At 38.4% G+C, this 20,769-nt stretch overlaps 1 protein-coding gene across 22 annotated transcripts in view; it reads right to left on the bottom strand.

Moving 5' to 3' along the window:
• Positions 1-220: 220 nt before the first annotated feature.
• Positions 221-20,769, bottom strand: part of macf1a (microtubule actin crosslinking factor 1a) — a 628,388-nt gene continuing 607,839 nt past the window's right edge. For 11 of the 22 annotated variants that reach the window (XM_085962506.1, XM_085962516.1, XM_085962513.1 and 8 more), the window contains 6 exons: positions 19,342-19,459; positions 17,615-17,686; positions 11,110-11,321; positions 9,304-9,414; positions 6,119-6,230; positions 221-1,369 (listed from right to left, as the gene is read on the bottom strand). In XM_085962506.1, the coding sequence (XP_085818632.1) occupies positions 1,113-1,369; positions 6,119-6,230; positions 9,304-9,414; positions 11,110-11,321; positions 17,615-17,686; positions 19,342-19,459 (882 nt within the window). In that variant the 3' untranslated portion in view covers positions 221-1,112. Of the gene's footprint in view, positions 1,370-6,118; positions 6,231-9,303; positions 9,415-11,109; positions 11,322-16,126; positions 16,193-17,614; positions 17,687-19,341; positions 19,460-20,769 lie in introns of all 22 variants that reach the window. The other 11 variants (XM_085962528.1, XM_085962525.1, XM_085962515.1 and 8 more) reach the window with 4 other exon arrangements.

The raw sequence follows: 20,769 nt of genomic DNA, 5'->3' as shown, positions 1-20,769 counted from the left end.
TGTTTGAATCAGATTTTCTGTATATTGGGAAATCTATGCTAGGATCAGTTATCTGGTGATCTAGATTCAAAAGCAGTTAGCAGGTCAAATGGTCCCTGCTTGCTGGAACTCAAATCTGTCACTGGAAAGGTGTAATGTAAGCACTAAACTTAATAGAAAATGTGTCTATGGAACAGGGAAAATCTTCACTCCCTTGAATAATGAACATCGAGACAAGAAAAGCAGTACTTAATATTTTTTTTTTTTAAGTTACTGCAAGCACATTTGTTTTTGAATACAAAAAAAATGAATGTTTGACTCATTGGTACAATTTCAGTTGAAGATTCACACAGCGACATGGTCAGACTAGATATCAATAGAATATAAATACGGCTGCTCATGTAGCCCCAGTGGTCAGTTCAAATGAACAAAAAGCAGCATAAAAAAGTGAGAGAAAGGCCTCGCTAGCAACTGCTGGTGCGGCCCACATTATGATCATCAGCTGCTATTAAAGTGTCCTTTATACTGCTTACAAGATAGCAATAGTCTTTTACAACTTGCATGTGCACTTTTTGTCATAATTATCTGCGTAACTTTCAGCAGGCAAAAAATGAACAATCTTAAAAATAAGTAAAACTGTACATCGCTCCATTTTTTTTTCCCACTTTAAATACTCCGTGAGGTATCCGTGATTTCTAACAAATACTGCAGCATTTGTCTTGCATACACAGCAAGTCAAGTTTTCTTTTAAAGGGTCATATCCTAAATGCAAGTTTTTTTCTTTAAAAAGCAGTAGTAGTTCAAATCTTAATAGAACACGAACACATTTAAATTTCCTTTCTCTTTAAAAGCATTCTCACTTCCCTCAGACACAGAGGTCATGGGAACAAAACATGGATGTTTTATCTACATAAATATTCACATGAAAAAACTTTTAACTTACAAAAACAAAAACAGATAAGGTACAATGATAAGGCAGCATTAGACCACAATTAATCTTTTACAATGGTTGACAACAGTACTTTTTTTTTTGTAGAATATCATACATCTGGTGGCTTCTAAAACAGAGTGTGTGTGTGTGTGAGAAAGAGTGTGAGTGTGAAGTGATTATCTATTCCATAGTGTCATTTATATTATCTTCTGGTGTTTGTGTTTTTTGGGGTAGTCACTGTGGTTTTTTTTGAGGGTGTTGGGATTTTTGAAGGTTTTGTGGAACCCCTTCTTGAACTTGCTTGGGATCCTGCTGTGCTGGATTCAGAAATATCTGAACACATCGACTGCGTCTCCAAAAGGTCAAAATCAGAAGCATCACTGCCTCGCCGACTGTTTGCCCTGCTACCAGCACGACTCCCAGCCCGACTCGTGGGCCTGCTTGGTGTCCTTTTAGGATCTGTAGACAAGAGAGAAAGTCAAAAAACAAACGGAAGTTATTGTGGGGATCTGCTACATTTAGTAGCTAGCAACATGTTACTCCAGGATACTATCTGGTGACTCTTTATAAAATCCTTCAAGAGCAGGTGCATAAATTAAGGTAATTATCTTCTCAATGCTTTTAGGAATAAGCAACTAAGCAGGAAGAGAAAAGCTTGATAGCTTTCAGAAAATTAAAATAGGGTCAAACATATTTAGCTGCATGTCAGCCAATTGCAGTTTTCCAGCCAATTTCCCCCCCAACCCATCCTCTCCTTGCTTGGCTACAGTTTCGTGGGTTCCAGTCATCAAGTGGACATTATTTATGTCTCAGCCTAATAATGAGTGTTGGAAGGGCATTTCATGAGGACACTTCAGTTGAGCCCGATCCTGTCCACATGCTCACACTTCCAGCAAGAGTTCCCAAATAACAAATCAGGAGAGGGTACCTGGTTGACTTTTCTCTAGCTAACCTAGGACACTAAGGCCAATTAAAGCACCCCTACTACTACCCTAGCTAAGGTCAACTAACTCAGCAGAGACCTTGCTAGCTTGTATGATTTAACTATTTGCTGGCTAAACTTGACAAGCCATTGAGTAAACCATAATCACAATTATAGTTGCAATGAAAAAGAATAATGGCTTTCCTGGATGTGAAACCACATGGTGTTGAATGGCCAGATTGTGGCATGAAAGAGGAAAATATATAAAGAAAAATAAAATGTTTGCTTATTTTTTTGAATCTACTGTACTGTTATTGTTAAGAAAATAAAGATTTTTTTTACATTCCTTTTGATTATGAATCAAGTATTAAAACATTGAAAATATGCTGATGACAGTCTGATACAAGGCCTAACAAAATCTATTTTTGATAAATTAATTTTCTTCAGTTTTAAATTTGAATGAAAAACCTATGTCCTACGATAACAGGTACATAAATTTTAGGTAGTTATCTTCCAACTGCTTTTAGGGATAAGCATTACTGTCACTTTTTTTTTTTAAATGCATTCACGGGATGTGTGTGTCACTGGCAAGGCCAGCATTTATTGACCATCCCTAACTGCCCTCGAGAAAGTGGTGGTGAGCCGCCTTCTTGAACCGCTGCAGTCCGTGTGGTGAAGGTACACCCATATCACAACAATGACTAAAGAAACAAATCCAAGTGTCCAATGGCGGATTTGCGAGGGGTGTGGTCGCATCTGCTTACTAATTTTTGACTAGTTTCATGAAAATATTGAATTTGAAAGCCTGGTCAGTACGGTTGAGACAATTCTGCTGAGTATTAGATACTGGCAGATCTAGCAACAAACAGTGAGGAAGAGAGAGTGATGGAGCGTGAGGAGTTTAGATGTTTTATGAGGTGAGTGGGGGATAAAACTGTTAAAAGAAGTGGCAACACTGGAGGAGCAGAAAGGAAGAGTTTGGCAGGCAGAAAAGTGAAATATTAACAACAGCCTTTAATGCAGTAAAATGTCCCATGGCACTTCAGAGGCGTAATTAGACACAAATGGATGCTAAGGCAAAGAAGATTTTAGGAGAGGTGACCAAAAGCTTGGTGAAAGAGGTGGGTTTTAAGGCGGTCTTAAAGGAGGAGGGGGAAAATTGAAGGAGTTTTGGGAGGGCATTCCAAAGTGTGGGACCTAAACATCTGAAGGCATGGACACCAATGGTGGGGCGAAGAGTCAGAGGAACGATGAGTTATGGAGTGGGTTGTAAGGCTGGAAAAGGTTACAGAAATAAGGAGGGGTGAGGCCGTGAAAGGATTTAAACATGAGAATAAAGATTTTAAATTGGAAACATTGGGGCATCGGGAGCCAGCAAGGATAGCAGTGACTGATGAATGGGACTTGGTATGGTATAAGATACAGGCAGAATTTTGGATGAGCTGAAGTTTATAGAGCGCGGAGGATAGGAGACCATCCAGGAGAGCCTTGGAATAGTAGAGTCTGGAAGTGACAAAGCACATGAATTAGAGTTTCAGTAGCAGATGGACTGAGGAAGGGCGGATGTAGATGACGTTACACAATTGGTCTGTGATGGAAAGGATATGGAGTTGGAAGCTGAATAGGACACTGAGGGTGCCAACAGTCTGGTTTAGCCAGACACATTGTCCAGGGATGTGGGGATTGAATTCGTGTTACGTCTTTGGAGCTTGTGGTGGGGGCCGAAGAGGACTTCGGTCTTTTCAATGTTTAACTGCAGGAAATTGTAGCTCTACCAAGATTGGATGTTGGCAACCAGATTGCCAGCACAGAGGCAGGAGAGGGGTTGAGAGGATTTTGAGAGGTAGAGGTGGATGTTGTCAGTGTACAGGAGGGAGCTGACCCAGTGTCTTCGGGTGATTTCACCAAGGAGCAGCATGTAGATGTGGAAGAGGAGCGGGCCAAGGACAGATCCTTGGGAGATGCCGGAGGTACAGAGGGCTGGAGATGCTCTGGTTATGACTGAATAGCTGAGTGGAACCAGGGGAGGGTAGTCACATTTAACTGGACAATAGAGGTGAGGCATTGGAGGAGGATGGTGTGGTTGACTGACAAAGGCTGCAAAGAGGAAAAGAAAGAAGAGCAGGGATAGTGTACCATGGTCATAGTCAAAGAGGATGTAATTCACAACTTTGATTGGTGCTATGGCAGGGCAGAAGCCTAACTGAAGAGATGGACATGAATCTGGAAGGTGACAACATGCTCAAGCACTGGAAAGCAAAGGGAAGTTGGAGATAAGGTGGTAGTTTGTAAGGACAGAGGGGTCCAAGGTGGGTTTTTTTGAGGAAGAGGAGTGATGATGGCCATTTTGAAAGGGAGGGGTGCACCCGAGGAGAGATAGCCATTTACGTCAGCTCGCTTGGGAGACAGGAAAGGAATTTAGGTAGTCAGCATTTTAGTGGAAATGGGATCAAGGGAGTAGGTGGTGGTCTCATGGACAAGATGAGCTCAGAGGGCATGAGGGGAGATAGGAGAGAAACTAGATGAACTGATTAGAGGGAGCTTCGGGGGAGGTTTGGTTTTGTGGGCAAGAGGAAGTGGCAGAGACAGCTGAACAGATGATCTCAATCTTAGTGACAAAGAAGTTCTTGAGCTCTTCACACTTGGAGGTAAGGGTGGAAAGGTTTAAGGAGATGGTCGGTAGTGGAGAAGAGAGGCAATGGGTTATCTTTAGTCTCCAGGATGATCCCAGAGTTGTGGGCAATTTTGGCAGAGGACAGTGAAGCCTAATTACATTTGATGCGGTCCAGCCAGATCTGGTGATTGATGGCGAAACTAGTTGTGCACCAGACATGCTCAAGTCAGTGCCTCTTGGACTTGAAGGAGCAGAGATGGGGGCTGTATTAGGGAGAACAAGGACCAAAGGTTTTACGGGGCACAAGAGCATCAAAATGGAGGTGAGGGAATGGTTGAGCAGATCGACAGCTGCATCATTTTGTACCACTGGATGTTGGAGCCTGAATTGGTGGTGGGTGCCAAACAGATCTAGTAAAAGTTTGTGGGAATTACTCATACAAAAAGGCAAATTGTAACTGTGGTTAAGGAGATAAAAGATATGGGCCCGTAATTTCCGATAGGAGGCTTCCTGCATGCGGATGCCTCCTATCGGAAAAAAAATCGACGCCCTTACCTGAGGGCTCCCGAGGTCCGGACACTTCCAATGCTGGGCCTCTCCACAGTCGAAATGCACAGGGCCCACGTATCCCAGGGGCGCATGCATTTCGCAAGCGTCCCTGGGATCACGTGGGCCAGGCCAGCCAATAGAAGGGAATCTCCCTTCATACTTTTGACAGATAGACCCATCAAAAGTACAAATGGAGATCACCCCAAAAAGACACTAAAACATTAAATGATTTTTTTTTTAAATCACGTTTTTAAAATCTGTTAAAATTACATTAAATTAAATATTTTAAACAAAAATTTAATTTTTTTGAAAAAATAATTAAAGATTTTTATGGGGCTAAAAATAAACTTACCTTTTTAAAAAGTATTTAAAAATTATAAAATGAGTAAAAACTTTTTTTTTATTTTTTAAAAAACTTTTTTCAACTCTTATGCTGGTAAAAGCAGGCCTTCTCGACAGATCGGAAAGGCCGGTTTTCAGAGCACGTCCGAAACCTTAATTTCCGATGTCCCTACGGGTGCATACACAGCGCGTACACACCCGTAGGCATCGGAAAATACGGGCCATGGTGTGACAGATGAAAAATGGGGAAAAAAATTAAAATTCCACAGGAACAGAGAACTGAAGGTTTCAAGTGAGAAGCAAACAAAGGGAATAGAACTACAGGACTGTGTTGTAACTGTTAAGACTTCCAAATGTTTGCAGTTTGTGAGTATATTAATTTGCTAATAATAGATTATCACACAATACACAAGTCATTATTCAAGTTATCTGCTGCCCAGTTCTGAGGGGTATATCCTCTTACATTAACAGAGTTAAGTCATATGAAATAGTATATACACATCATAAAATATATACACATGTACTGTATATATAAAAGGTCTATTCCAAATTGCTTTGAATGAAAATAAAATGTCAACACTTTCTGCAAGGAGGGGGAAGCCAGCAGTCTCAAGGAAAATATATCTTGTGCCTTAATCCCTTCCGAATTTTCCAAGTCCACTACTGCAAACACCCTAAGATTTATAGCACATTCCCACTTAAAGACCAGAGAGGAACACCCCACCATCTGTAACCAACCCCATTAGCTTTCATCCATTTCATCATTGTCTTTCGAACTCACCAGTTTTGCTGGGTTTAGTGGCAGCAGGCGTGCTGCCATTGTCGCCAGTGAGTGAAACCTTACTGGAGTGGTAGCTTGGTCGTCGGAGTTTACTACCCTGCACAGGTGTCACCTGGTTTGAAGTACAAAAATTAAAAAATGCCAACCAAATGCTGACCGAAGAACAGTAAATATAAATGCAAATAGATTTACCATTTCATACATAACTGAACATTATATTCATTTTCCAGTCAGTTACAAATAGCTTCTGGTCTATTATAACAGGATAATTCACAGGGGGAAAAATACAAATTCAGGGGCTGAAGAAATCTTCCTCCTTTTTATCTTGGTCTCCAAGTGTAACCAACCTTATTGTCTTTAAATTTCTTTAAAAACTGTACTTATAAAACATATACATCCCTCACAGAAGTTGAAGACTCTTATTGTTTGAAGTCTGTGACATGCTGATTTCACTGTTGCCTTGGTTGAGACCAGAGACTGAACGTCAGATTCTGCTGGTCTCCCCAGCCAAGTACCACATTACATGTACTTCTACCCCAGAGCAACTGGGACCTCACTGGCATGTTTAAGAGGTCTTGTCCAAAATAATAAAATTAAATTAGGAAAATTTATAGAAAGTTTGAATTTAAGATCTTGCCCACTCACCAAGCAAAAAGACCATGAACCAGAGAGAACATTAAACACATACAGGAACACAATTTATACCCAGAAACTAGCATTTTCAGCAGCTAACATAACTTGAAGTCAGTTCTAATAGCAATTTTTGTTCTGCTCTTTGCTGGTCATATTTTACATTGACTGCCCCATCATATTGGGTGGTGCACTGAGGTTTTTTTTTAAACATTACAGCCCATTTAGTGTTAGCTTGGCTTTTAAACTAGAAGGTTATGGGCTCAAGCCCCACTTCAGGACTTGAGCACATAATCTAAGATGACACTTCAGCACAGTACTGAGGGAATGCTGCATTGTCAGAAGTGCTGTCTTTCAGATGAGGTGCTAATCTGAGGCTCGGTCCATCCAAAAGATCCCATGGGACCATTCGAAGCGGAGCAGAGTTTTCTCTGGTTTCCTTCCAGCATTTATCCCTCAACTGTCACCACCAAAACAGATTAACTGGCCATTTAACCATTGTGGGACCTTGCTGTGTACATAACAACATTACATTTCAAAATAGTTCACTGGCTGTGAAGCACTTTGTGATGTCCTGAAGATGTGATAAAGCCGCTATATAAATATATACAGCTACACAGATCACATTGGCCAATGAATGCAAGGCTGTGTAGAAATTTGGTAATTAAAGATATTTAAAGTACTACATGCGTATCTAGTATAAACATACACAACAGGAAGTTCTAGAGTGTGATGCAAGTTCTGGCACGCAAATTTATCCTGAAGAGCAATCACATTGAAATTTTACAGATTAATGAGGACAGAGTTACATAGAAACAAGATTTCAGGCAGATACATTCCATTAATTAGCTTGTTAGATTTCTAATTTCAACAAAATATAGACATGTAGATATAAACTATGAGAACATACAAATCAATGTGATATAGATGATTAATCCCAGTGGGATCTTTTGCATATCCGAAGTAGGAGTGGGAAATACCACAATTGCTCCTGTATCTCAGTCCGAGACATATACTTCAGTGTGATTGCTCTGCAGTGTGAATTAGTGAAAATATTTCAGAAAATATCAAGTCAGGAAAAGGCCCTGATGTACTGAACTAATTTGGAGATAAAGCATTTCATTTGCCACATGATATTATCTGATAATGGACGTGAAACACAGTTTGTGGAGCATGACAACCAAGCATGTTAAAAGCAGAGTCTGTGACAGAGCAATGGTGTAATGTCAGTGAACCTGCTCCCTATTAGAAGTTGGTGGTAGGTTTAAAAAATGGTCAGACTTCAAAGAATGCCTACCACTTAACTTTCAGTAACTCCACCACGACAGGCAGTCATCTCCAACTATGTTTCAGTAGTTCTATTCTTAATACTCTCCAATTTTCCCCAGTTGAGCCCTTGCTCACCCATGACTTCTATCCGCTCCCTAGCACTTTCCTTCAGCTGTGAGGATAGAGCAGACCAGGCAATGAGCTCTTCATGGGCACTGTCAATGCCACTTCTTGATCAACCAACAGGAAGTGAGTTTTAGTGGGGCAAGATGGGACACTTCCTTCTTCACCACAGGGCTGAATCAAAAGTAGACTAAAACCAATTCCCAGTGTTAGGACTGTACCAGGGATATTACTGTTAGCAAGCCTCGAACTCACAGCTGTCTAGCCATGAAGCCAACCATGTAAATATTAGGGTACCTGCTGCCTCTCTATTACCGAGAATGTGTTGAGTATCTATTTTCCAATACAGTCCTACTTATGATTAAAGATTTATAATTTAAATGGTAATGTAGTTGGATTAATTCTGGAATAGAAAATCTACTTGGGTACTCGAGAATAATTATTGCCCACAAATAATAAAAGAATTAAGAATCATATACGGTGATATTCAAATATTAGCAGTGTAACTGTGATCTTGATAAGTATCAAAAATCCACTATTTATTACAAGGAAAAAAATCTATGGCACAGAGGGAGAGGAGTGACTGTGATGGATGGAGTAAGTTGCACAATCTCCTTTCGTTTGCCTCTTTTTCTCTTGGGCTACATCTGGGAATAAGATTTTGGGTGGGTTAACAATGCTGAATAATATAAAATTGAATGGGATAAACATTAAACCAAAGAACTTATTTATTTGTAACATTTTCTTAACCAAATTTGGTTTTTAGTTTGTGTGGAAAAACTACTCAGAAGTGTGCAATTGCATTTTTCCACCAAAATGTTAGAGTTTAATTGATAGCTTATGCACACACTGCTGTTATTTATAGTGCTGTTAATAAGAATTGGAGAAAATACCATGCAATAATTTTAAGTTAAAATACTCAGCACTGGAATTTACAGAAAACCAGTTTGAAGAAAATGTTATACATTGACAATGACTAAATATCAATTTTCAATAATTTTCAAACAGTAAATTATAATTTAAAAAGTGGATCACCCACATCTTAAAAATAAACCACCAAACTGTATTTAGGTTTAATTGGGGAGCAAGTGCCACTCACTGACCACTGCTCTGTAAAATGTCTATTGTCTCTTGCTATTAGCTCTTTGGGTTTTATACTGTACCTCAATGCTTGGGATCTGGAACACATGGGAGTCTAGGCACTTAGTGGGAGTAGAGGCTTTACTGTTTGTCAACCAAGGTTTGTCATAACAACGTGAGAAGGTCTGGGGCGTCTGTGAGGTGGAGAGGAGGGTAGGAAGGAGGAGGAGAGGATTAGAAACAAGATGGATAATGGATGGTGAAAGAAAAAGGGATTAAAAGGATGGGTAAGAGAGAACAGGAAGGGATAGGGTAAACGTTAACAGAAAATTAACTTCAAACAATGAAATGGTAAAAACTGCAAATAATAAACAAAGGTAAAATGAAAACTAAATAACTGAAACACAAGAAACTATAGTGTGAACAAATTCACAAATTTAATGGACAATGTGCACCCCTGTAAAACATTGAACAAGAAGCTTTCCTTTATTCTAAAAATTAAAATGAGATCAAATACAAGGTTGTTCCTGTGTTCAAAAAGATACTCATTTACCAAAAGCTCTTGTTCCTCCTCTTCCCCTTTAGAAAAAAATATCAAAGCAACACCCACATTTTTGTGTTTTTGCATTAGTTACAAATCCTAATTGGGTAAACTTAGCTGTTGGTTAAATAAGAGAAGTGTAGTTTCTAATTTAATTTGTCAAAAAAAACCTTCACGAATGTTGTGGCTCAAAAAGAAATAGAAAGTTGCACTGGAAAAAAACCACAATGGCGAGGGGAAGAATCCTGAATGTGGATTTAGACAGCTGCTGTTCAGGCTTGGAATTGCCCTGGCTGTGCTGAGCCCTAGCTATTCATTCTTGTCCAATGTAAAGGTGACATCACTGTTTAAAAATGAATGCAACAGAATAAAATGCCATGGGATTGAATACTAACATGATAGACACATGAGCTGCTCTTCTGTACAAAGAATATTAGTACTGAACAACACTATCAATTGTTTTATAGAAAGACAAAAGAAGGATTTTGTTGGCCTGAGCAGATAGTACTCTAATTTTCCTAGTTTCTCAAAGTGGTCCATCAACTATGATATCTTAAGCAGCATGCAACAACAGATGACTCAGTTATGACACCATCAAGATTTGCTTTGAGTTCTACTGCCTTGAAGCAATTTTAGATTATGAGCAATGGTCTTTACATATTCCAGCAATGCAGCTTCTCTGCAGTCTCCATGATCAACCAACTGTTCATAGTTAAAAAAAAAAAATCACAAATTAATTTATCATGAACTGACAGTGGAAAAAGAAAGTGAATATATTAACAAAGATGTTAAGTGCCATGTTCATTATTGACTTGAATGCCTTTCGCACATTTGCCCTTCTCCATATTCTCCATGAGATTTTGACTTAAGACAGACTGGTAAGCCTGATACACTACTATTTTTGACAGTGTTATGAAGCCTTAGGGGATGCACTGGTTACTACATGATTGGTAACAGCATCACACTATACCAATTATAATACTTATCTAAGTACGCCACAAAATACTGCAAAAGAGCTTTCATTTGTATGGCTTCTGTAAATAAGACTTTTTACTCTGCTTTGTGGATGTCATTAAAAGTTATTATACCATTGTATGAATATCATCACAGCACAATTTCGAATTGTCATTAATGCTCCCACAACACAGTGTCTGTAGCAGTAGTGACAATACATTATTGATATCACATTCTTATTTAAAAATGCAGTCAGTATGTACATAATAGATATAAGATATTAAAATTTCATCCGATTGAGATTTTGGATAGCGGTCAGCTTTAGGACCTCTCTAACTGAAAGTGAAGAGTTAATGTTAAAACACAATAGAAACATGTAAAAAAAAATGCTTACCTTGTTTCCACTGGCTGGAGTTGCAGGTGATGATGGCATGGATGGACAACTGTGGTTACTGTGGCTGGCACTGGAGCTGGATCGGGTTGGAGATGCAGCCCTGGAAGAAGGCTTTGATTTGCGACCCCTTGGCCTGAAGGCAGCCAGGCCCTGAGAGGCTCCCTCTGGCAAGATAAACTTCTCCCGCAGTTCTAAGTTGGTTCGTCCCCTTGCTGAAGGAAAAACAGAGGATAAAACAGATACTGAATTCTACACAGCACTTGAAGGAAAGGGAACCAAACAAATCCATTCAAAACAGAGACCCATGAAATCAGCAACTTACAGGACACACCATACCAAAAAATGGCAGACTAGTAGTTACTAAATCAGCACATATAAACTGTAATGAAACTGATCATGTAGAGCTTTTATTAAGTTTGCTTTACAAAGCAGTGGATTTTAACAACGTAATTTTATGAACTAAGACAGATAATGTAATTTATATTCTTAAATTTAAGGCACTGTCAAATGCAGTCATGTACTCTTGTTGCTACTTCCCTGGGTTCCTGCCAAGGTAGTCATGGACTCATGATTCAAACTCAATTGCTACAGACGTACCAATTTATTCAGTTATTAGACGAGGTTATAGGTGGATGATTTGTAACAGCAGTGTCCTAATTTGGGAGGAAATGGATAGGTGGAGGGCCAGCCTGACATTGTCATTCTTGCCATGCTACATGCACTTCTCTCATCTGGTCACAAAGCAATATTATGGTAATTCCAGGGATGGTCACAGCCTGGATTGAACCACCTTCTCAACTGGAGGCAAGAATATGAGATATAAATGAGTAATGTATACACATGTAAAAAACATTCTGCAGTGGGACAGATTGGGAGCCTGAATATTAGTGTAATTTTATTAACGGTCTGGAGGAAGATGATAGGCTTGAGTTATTCTTCTGCAGTCTTTTCAAATGGATTAACAGATCCAGTATGGTTCCATCTCATTTCTGAGGAGAGTTAAGCTTTCTTCAAAAGAAAGTGAACAGAAATATCAGAAAGGGATCTTTCAAAAGTTATATAAAAAAGATAGGATTGAGTCTCTTTACATCAACCACAATGTACCCACCCAGCCTTATTTTTAGCTCCGTTTTATCAGATGATTGAATTAAGCTAACCACACCAACACTTTTAAAGAATAATCAAAAATAACCACTGTGAAAAATATTTTTTAAATGAACAGCAATTAGGGTGCGATGAAAGCTAGAATCTACAATTGACAATGCTCTGCCACTTTTAAGATTTGCATATACAAATGAACTCAAAGCAAACTATTAGTGAAATTGTATTTTTTTTGACACTTTATTACACAACAAATAGTTCTAATTCTGATCACAATGAAATGGCACAATTGATGATGTTTAACAAATGCATAGGTTATTGAAAATTCCCTTGAAAGTCAAGATCCACTGTTTTCTGTAGAATTGATGGCTATGTCATGGATGATACTAGGGTGTAACTAGTGCAGTCAAATAGTGTTTAAAGAACGTGAACAGAACTTCAAAATGCTAGGACTTGGGAGCTGTTAATAATCTCATGGTGAAATTTTACATGTAATCTTTTGTTATGGCAGGAATGATTGGGTCGATTGGGCTTATACTCGCTGGAGTTTAGAAGAATGAGAGGGGATCTCATTGAAACTTATAAAATTCTAACAGGACTAGACAGACTAGATGCAGGAAGGATGTTCCCGATGGCGGGGGAGTCCAGAACCAGGGGTCACAGTCTAAAGATAAGGGGTAAGCTATTTAGGACAGAGATGAGGAGGAATTTCTTCACCCAGAGAGTGGTGAACCTGTGGAATTATCTACCACAGAAGGCAGTTGAGGCCAATTCATTAAATATATTCAAGAAGGAGTTAGATATATTACTTAAGGTTAAAGGGATCAAGGGATATGGGGAGAAGGCAGGGACAGGGTACTGAGTTTGGATGATCAGCCATGATCTCATTGAATGGCGGAGCAGGCTCGAGGGGCTGAATGGCCTATTCCTGCTCCTATCTTCTATGTTAAAAATATTGAATACAGAAATGGCATGGATCTAACTTAAATGGAGGCTAATGAGCAGATTTTTTCTCAATTATAAAACCAATGGCTTTGGTTCAGTGGTTTTTGTGTCTAAACTTATTCAAATGCAAATGATAAAGAATCTGATTAATAAAGAATGTAATTAAAATAATATAAAGAAAAAAATAAAGTCATGAATATTTATCAACAATATTTCAAAGATCTTGACATATATTGGACGAAAATCAGAGTCTGAACAAACAGAACTAGAAGTGGCAATAATGCTATAAGCTGGAGTTTGCCATGTGTTGATTAACAGAAAACTCAGGAGCCAAGCGAGAAAATGTCAATGTAAGCAATGCATTCCATTTAGAAGACCAAGTGAGCGCACAAGATATCAAAGAGAAGGAGTGTGGTAACCAGAGGAAAACAAGGTATCTATAGATGAATTCTCAATACAGGTACAATCGAAATGAAAAATTTGTGTAAACAATCCTTAATAAAGGAATGATTTAGTAGCTTTTAAAACATATTAATCTTTGCAAAAAGCAAATTATTTTCTGCTCAAAAGACACTTACCCTCCATTGGTAGGGTGCATTACTGAGTCATGGACTTCTCTGTTAACCCTGATAACAATGATTAGTGGACAGGACAATGCTTACTATGGTCGGATCTGCATGAGGTAGTTTCACCTCCACCCAAAGTGAGATTTTGTGCTACGTTTTGGTCACTTTAGCAGTCTGATTAGAAATTGATGAAACACAAAGTGGGTCAGAGGTCAAGCGTCTGGTAGAAGTCGGAGCGAGCTTCCTCCTCTACCTCACCCTCCAAAATCAAACACAGCCAACATGGGCATCTCATTTTCAGTTGTCACCAGTACCAATTAGTTTCAAGATCACAGAGAAATTTAGAAAATGTGACTAAACAGTTATTATAATTTATAGATTATCAAAGGTGCAAGGTGATGGTATGAAACTATCCAAATCAAAAAATTCTTGTTGGCAAAAATAGATATTTTAAAAAGTGTCCCTGATTTGTATACTCTGTTTGGGTAGCCCTCATTTGATACAAAACAAAAGGAAATATTTCAGTACCTGATGTTGGGAAAAATACAACTCAAGTGGCATAATTTGGCAACAGTAACAAAGGGTCATAATAACTGGGATTAAGGCAATACAACTACTTACAGCCTTTGTAACACACTTCCAGTCATACACACATACTAGGTGACTACTGATTGAAAACAGAATGCGTTACACTGATCCACTCGTGAGGGGAGTTATTCAATAAAATTCTTGATTTTAATTGGATATATTTACCCCCCCATTTTGTAAATTCTTTTTACTTCCTTCTGGCCCTTCCAGATCACTGTTATTTATCTGAACGTGTCATTAGGAGGGGCGTGCACTCTTACTTGAAAATTCTTTGTTTTACTCCAGCTTTAATCCACCCCACCAAAAAAAAAGTTATACCTGTGTAAAGGTGAAACAAATTAAACTGGACATTAAAAGTCATACAGGAGAAATAGTCTAGTTAGAAATATTAGTTAAAGAACTCCATCTTTAGGTTACTCATCTGGACCACAGAACATTCATAGAAGTTTTGAAGAATAACATAATATAGAAGTTACACATGAAAAAAAGCCAGTAAGGATCCTGTATCCACACCAATCAAAGTAGGGAACTCTTATTATTGCAGTTTGGACTACTTCAACGAAAGGGAACATATGTAGAGCAGTTTACATGCGATTTGGAATTAGTGCAATAGGCACAGCACACAGTACAGCCTGGCTCCATGAATCAACTTGAACCGTTCAATAACCAATAGGTACTTCATTTCATATCTTGTAACTTTCCTCCAAAGATACCCCAGTCTTATAATTGGGAGTTGGAGCAAATAGCACATCACTCACTGTAAATAATTGTTACTCGATTATATAACTTATTTCCCCACCAGAAACCGTACACTTACTTTACTTTGGTAGGTGAGGAAAGGGAGAAGGATGGTATTAGGAAAGAATAATAGAGACTGACTGAAACATGAAATGTTGAGGCAACACTCACATTTTAAACTTTTTTTTGGCTCTTACAATTATTTACAGAAAGAAAAAAAACGGCATCGGGTAACATTAATTGGCAATATTCTAAAGCAGGCAGAATTCTTTTGACAGTATTTACCCTTTTTTGTGGTAATCTGAAAAATAAAATTAAAAACTCTTTGAGGATGGTCATTTCTTGTGATCAAGGATAATTTAGGGAAGAATGAAATATATACGAGTCAATTTATTTAAAATAAAAATCACATCTGAATCTGGAAATGCAATATAGGACAAGAATGCCTGGGCAATAAGCCCTTCAATTATGTTGAATGTTGGCCCCATTTGCTTCAGGTGGTTAGAATGTTAAGTGCTCCCCAGTAATATATCTGAACATGTCCAAGATTCAACCTTTGTTTACATAAGAACTTTTAAGAGCACAAAGGAAGCCCACCTCTTTGATAGGTTAACTTCTGACTAAACCCCTCGACCCCATCTCTCTCCAGGCTTTGTAATTATCTCTTGAACCCCACGGCCTTCTCTGGTAATCTATTCCACAAGGCCATTAGCTTTTGGGTAAAAGTTCCACCAACTTCTCTTATTCCCAATTTCTAAACTTTTAAACCTGTGTCGCATAATATTTGAAGCCTTCCCTAGTGAAAATTTTAATTTGATCAATTTTGTTTTTTTATTTCTATCTTGTCTTGAACCAACACCCCAATAAAAATTGGGTATTTACTTGCATGGAGTTCAGATTTGAGACTATGGGAACTAGCATAAGTGAAAGGCTGCAAATAAAAGTGAATTCTGAGAGCCTGGCTGTGGTACTGTGTGCAAAGGGTCAGTCTATCAATGAAGCTGAAGGAAGAAAGCCAAAGCCATTCACAGGGAGAAGGAGGAAAGAGAGAAAGAGCTGGACAGAGAAGAATTGCCAACCTATCGGAGACTGACTGGAAATCGAAGTATTCGATTCCGAACGCAACAGTTTATTCCCCTGATGAACTAGAAAAAATGACAGAAAAATCTGAAACTCAACCAAACAGACAGAGACTGGAAAAGAATAGCAGTCATTTACTTAGTGGACTTGCACATGTCAACACCTTAACCATTTTCCCTTCAATAAGTGCTTTTCCTATCTGACCCACGCTGACCAAAATAGATTTGGATTTTAAAGTAGCAATTAAAAAGACAGTAAAGAATCTGAGCAATGTCGTGCACTGGAGCTCATCGGTGCTCTGCCATAGTAGGACATAGGCTCAGATTTTCAGTTCACATTTGAATCCCTGATCTCAATCATGCTGCTGTTGAGAGGCATTTCCTCATAGGGAGGGAATGAAAACAGAAGGATCAGTACTGTTGGCTATAAAGTGGCATTTGTGGAAACTTGGAAGCAAGTCTCCAGCTGTTCTAGCAGAAAAAGTAAAATTAATGAGGTTACAAAGAGAAAGTAAAAATAAATTGGGAAGACTGAAAGCAAATAATCAGAGCAGGATAGGGTGGGAAGGTCGACAGGTGGACAATACAACACTATTGTGGCCCAAACTGGTATCAATCCCCATGAAAAAATAATTCTCAATAGTTTTAGGAACAAAAAGGTTAAGGCTTGACCATGGAAGTAGATATGGGATAAAAGACAGTTGCAGCATGCTGCATAAAATCAATGTTTTAACCACTGTGTTAGTTTATCAGAAAATCATAATACTTTAACTATTTGAATTTAATTTTTGCTTTGCAAGTTCATTGTTTTCTATGACCATCCTAATTGAAGATGCACTTCCGCATGTAGCTCAGTATTGCCATTCATTTCACAATCCAGATGTCACAAGTTTGAGTTCCAGGGTTTTCTCAAACTCAAGCCCACCAAGCTCATCAACATGATAAGATGTGATTTTTTTTTGCGGGGATGGTAACTATTATGACATGTCAATGGTCCATTTTGCTTTACTAATAGGACCTTTTCTGTTTGCCCATCAATCGTGAGGCATATGTAGCAGTTAAAAATTGAATGGTCAATTTTTATCCAAATCTTAATTTGGTTAAACCAAATCTGTGCAAATATTTTTGGTTGAAGATGCCCAGTTCCAAACAATTTGATTATTTGATGAGACACACTGGCTGGCTTCAGTAAGTGCAGCCTCGCGTGTTTGAATGTTTGAGATTCCTCTGCTAGCAATGGTAGAGAAATCTGCAACTGTCTGTCCTGATCTTTCAATTGAAGGAGGTAGATTGGAGGGGTGTGGTCATATGGGGTTAAGAGAATGGTTCTTTAAATAAAAGACACTTCTGTAATTGATAATCAACATAGAGGATGATGGGTGCAAAGGGTCAATTCTGGAACCAATTTCCTGATAAAAAGTTTATAAACAAGGTCTTTGAAAAGTTTGTTTTAATTAAAGGTAGGACTTCTAATGATTTCTATCATACCTTTGGTTTCTTGCAAGCATGTGCAGGAACACAGATTTGCAGTATGTGCAAGAGCATCAAGTAGAAAATCATCTTCAATCAGACAGATAAAACAGATAAGAGCCTTAGCAGAGGGAATAAAATGAGCTTAAACAGTGTTAGAGAGTTAGAAAACAGAAGCTTAGAACTTACAGTTTCTTAGCATTAGTATTTCAGCTAGCTTGAATATTAAAGTACTGATGATGTTTTACTGAATTTATTATTTTTGTCCTCGAGTTGGACAAAGACTTGTATTTGGGATGTACATCCCAAATACAAGAACTATAGAAATTTATAGTGCAGGAGGCCATTTGGCCCATTGTGTCTGTGCCAGTTCTTCGCTGTAGCAATCCAAAACAAATCCACTGCCCTGCTCTCCACTCCTCCCCTCACATAGCCCTGTACTTAAGTGTCCCTTAAAAGATGGAATGTTCTCTGTCATACCACTTTCTGTGCTCCAACAACCTGCTAGGTAAAGAATTTTTTCCTAATCTCTCTCCTCACTCTCGGTGACAATTGATTACCCCATCTCATTGATTCTCCAACCAGAGAAAATAGTCTTTCCCTATTCACTTGATTGAAACCATCAGAATTTTACAAACCTCTATTAAATTTCCTTTTAGCTTTTGCTGCTCCAGTGGAAATAGTCACAATATTTTGTTTCTCTTCATAACTATAGTTCCCTGTCCCGGAGATCATCCTGGCAAAACTATGCTGTACACTCTTTATAGCTTTAATGACCTTTTTATAGTTGGACACCTAAAAAATGTACAGTACGATAACTGGGGCTTAACTAATGTTTTGAACAAATTGATCATTACTGCTTTACTTTTTTTTCTTTACCCTTTTATAAATCCAAAATTCTGTCAGTCTTTTTCATGGAGTCATTCACCTGTACTCTCACTTTCAGGGAATTATGTATTTAAGTCCCTAGGATTCTCTGTTCATCCACACCCATCTGTGTCTTTCCATGGAGTCTACACCCACATCTCTTGATTTTCCTCACATCTATCCAGATTAAATTGCATCTTCCATTCCACTAACCTGTCTTTTGTCTCCCTGAAATCTTTTACAGTCCTCCTCACTGTTTGGCAAAACCATTTTTTGTGTTATGTTACATTAAATATACCATCTCAACTTTAATTTGACCATGTAGAAGTCATTATTGCAAGTTTTACAAAATTAATTTATAGGTGATTACAGGGAAATTCTAAAGCCAGTGTAAATATGTTGCTTGTAGCTTTTTATTATATCCTTGTACTAAAACACAAGAGAGATTGGGTGAAGCATCATCACATTATTAGACAACTCTCACTGTTGCCTGTAAGCATTAGTTTGTAAAACTGATTTCATAAAACACAGGTGAGATTTTTCTAAACTACGCATCAACAAGAATGAAAACCTTCCCTATCTGAAATAGGCAAGGGTATAACAAAATGAATTTTGGGATTGCAGTCAAACAATTACTGCTTGCTTTCAGAAGCGACAAGTGTGCAAAAGCACCTTAAATCTGAGCTCCAAGCATTAAAGTGCTGTGTCTTTTTCATTCTTCAGTAACCGTTTACCACTTTACCTGTAAACTGCATTCCACATTGGTGTACCATGCACAAAATATATGACACACCCCATAAAGGTAGAATGGCTTAAGAGCAACTGCTGGTGGTAGAGCGGGTAAAGGTATGACCATCCACTATCATCTCCGACCTTACCTCTGCATGGGTCATTTTTCACCAAGAATTCATCCAATGCCATCCAGCCTCCTCCAACACGGACCATTACGGTGCTTCGCAGAATACGCACCAGGCGCAACTGCTGAGAGTCCCCAAACTGTCGAATCAAAAAGATGAAGCTTAATTCTGAAGACCAGCAATTGCCACTTCTCAGCTTTCCATGTGCCAACTGAAGTCATTTCCACCCATTATATATTTTCCCCCTCTCTTTTTGTTAGACAAGGCAGCAAGGGGATGTTCTTATTCGAAGTCTCTGCCAAATCCACTCAAACGGACCACTTGGTGGGTTGACGGTGGTCTAAGGCAATTTAGTTATTTCTCGTGCTCCCTGGCTTCCACTCAATAACTGCCCCAATGCCAGATCTGAATTCAGAAAACTGCAGCAGTTTTAAAAAGAAGTTGGGCAGTGCAATGGCAAAGTCATTGGAGCCTCAACATACTGCACTGAGTGGCAATTCATGTTGTAATCCGCCATGACCGAGTTCCTAATCTCAACCATTTGGAACAAGGAGTAGCCAAACACAGGCCAGGGGCCTTTCCATAGGGATTGCTGAAAGGGGGAAAATATATATTTTTAAACATGATCTTTGAAAGCAGAACTGCAAAAATAAGATTAGAATCTCAAGGTGGGATCTCACCTCTATTCATTATTAAAAAAGGGGGAATTCTTCTTCTGATTTGTACACATCAGATTGGCCAGTGGGAAACTTTTGACTTGTGGCATCTTAAAATACATTCCATTAAACCAAATTTAAGGTTAATCCAAGTGTATGTTAACGATTTAAACCAGCAAATGTACCTTATAGTGAAAATAATGTTATTCCTTTCACATTTTAACCGAGTACCGCTCATCATTCGCATCCTTCGTAATATTTAACATCTGATAAAAAGTACCCTATAAAATTTGCAGGTTACACTTATAGAATCTTAAGAGTTATAGAACTTAACATTTTGACTTTTCCCTTTATTTTGGGAAGCCAATTATTGTGGTTTTAAAGGGTTAATTTCTGCATGAATTGCGGTACAAGGATACAATTTCACTTGATTCATGCAGTGTTAATGTACAATGCTGGGTTAACCCATTTAATCAATTTACTACCCATTAATTTCATGCAAGAGCCCTTGTCACCTTATGTTTCATGCATGTTTATGACCTTATAGATTTGAGAAATTAAGAAAAAATGCAAGTTTCACTTGCTGCATTCAATGCAGTCCAAAATTAGTTTTGCACCAAGGAATAACTGTATTTGTGTTGGTAAAAGGGCTAAGGTAATCAGCTTTTATTATATGGGCACAAATGTCAATTGCACTGCTCACAGTCTGATTATTTTACCCCTACCAAAGTAAAATATGATTTCACATGTGCAAAAGCGAGGGGCATGCAATGGTAATGTGATGCATCATGAA

The sequence above is a fragment of the Somniosus microcephalus genome, chromosome 20 (assembly GCF_052327205.1).
Source record: "Somniosus microcephalus isolate GS21.2 chromosome 20, FLI_Smic_1.0, whole genome shotgun sequence".
Lineage (NCBI taxonomy): Eukaryota > Metazoa > Chordata > Chondrichthyes > Squaliformes > Somniosidae > Somniosus > Somniosus microcephalus.
This window is presented reverse-complemented; position numbering and strand designations above follow the sequence as displayed.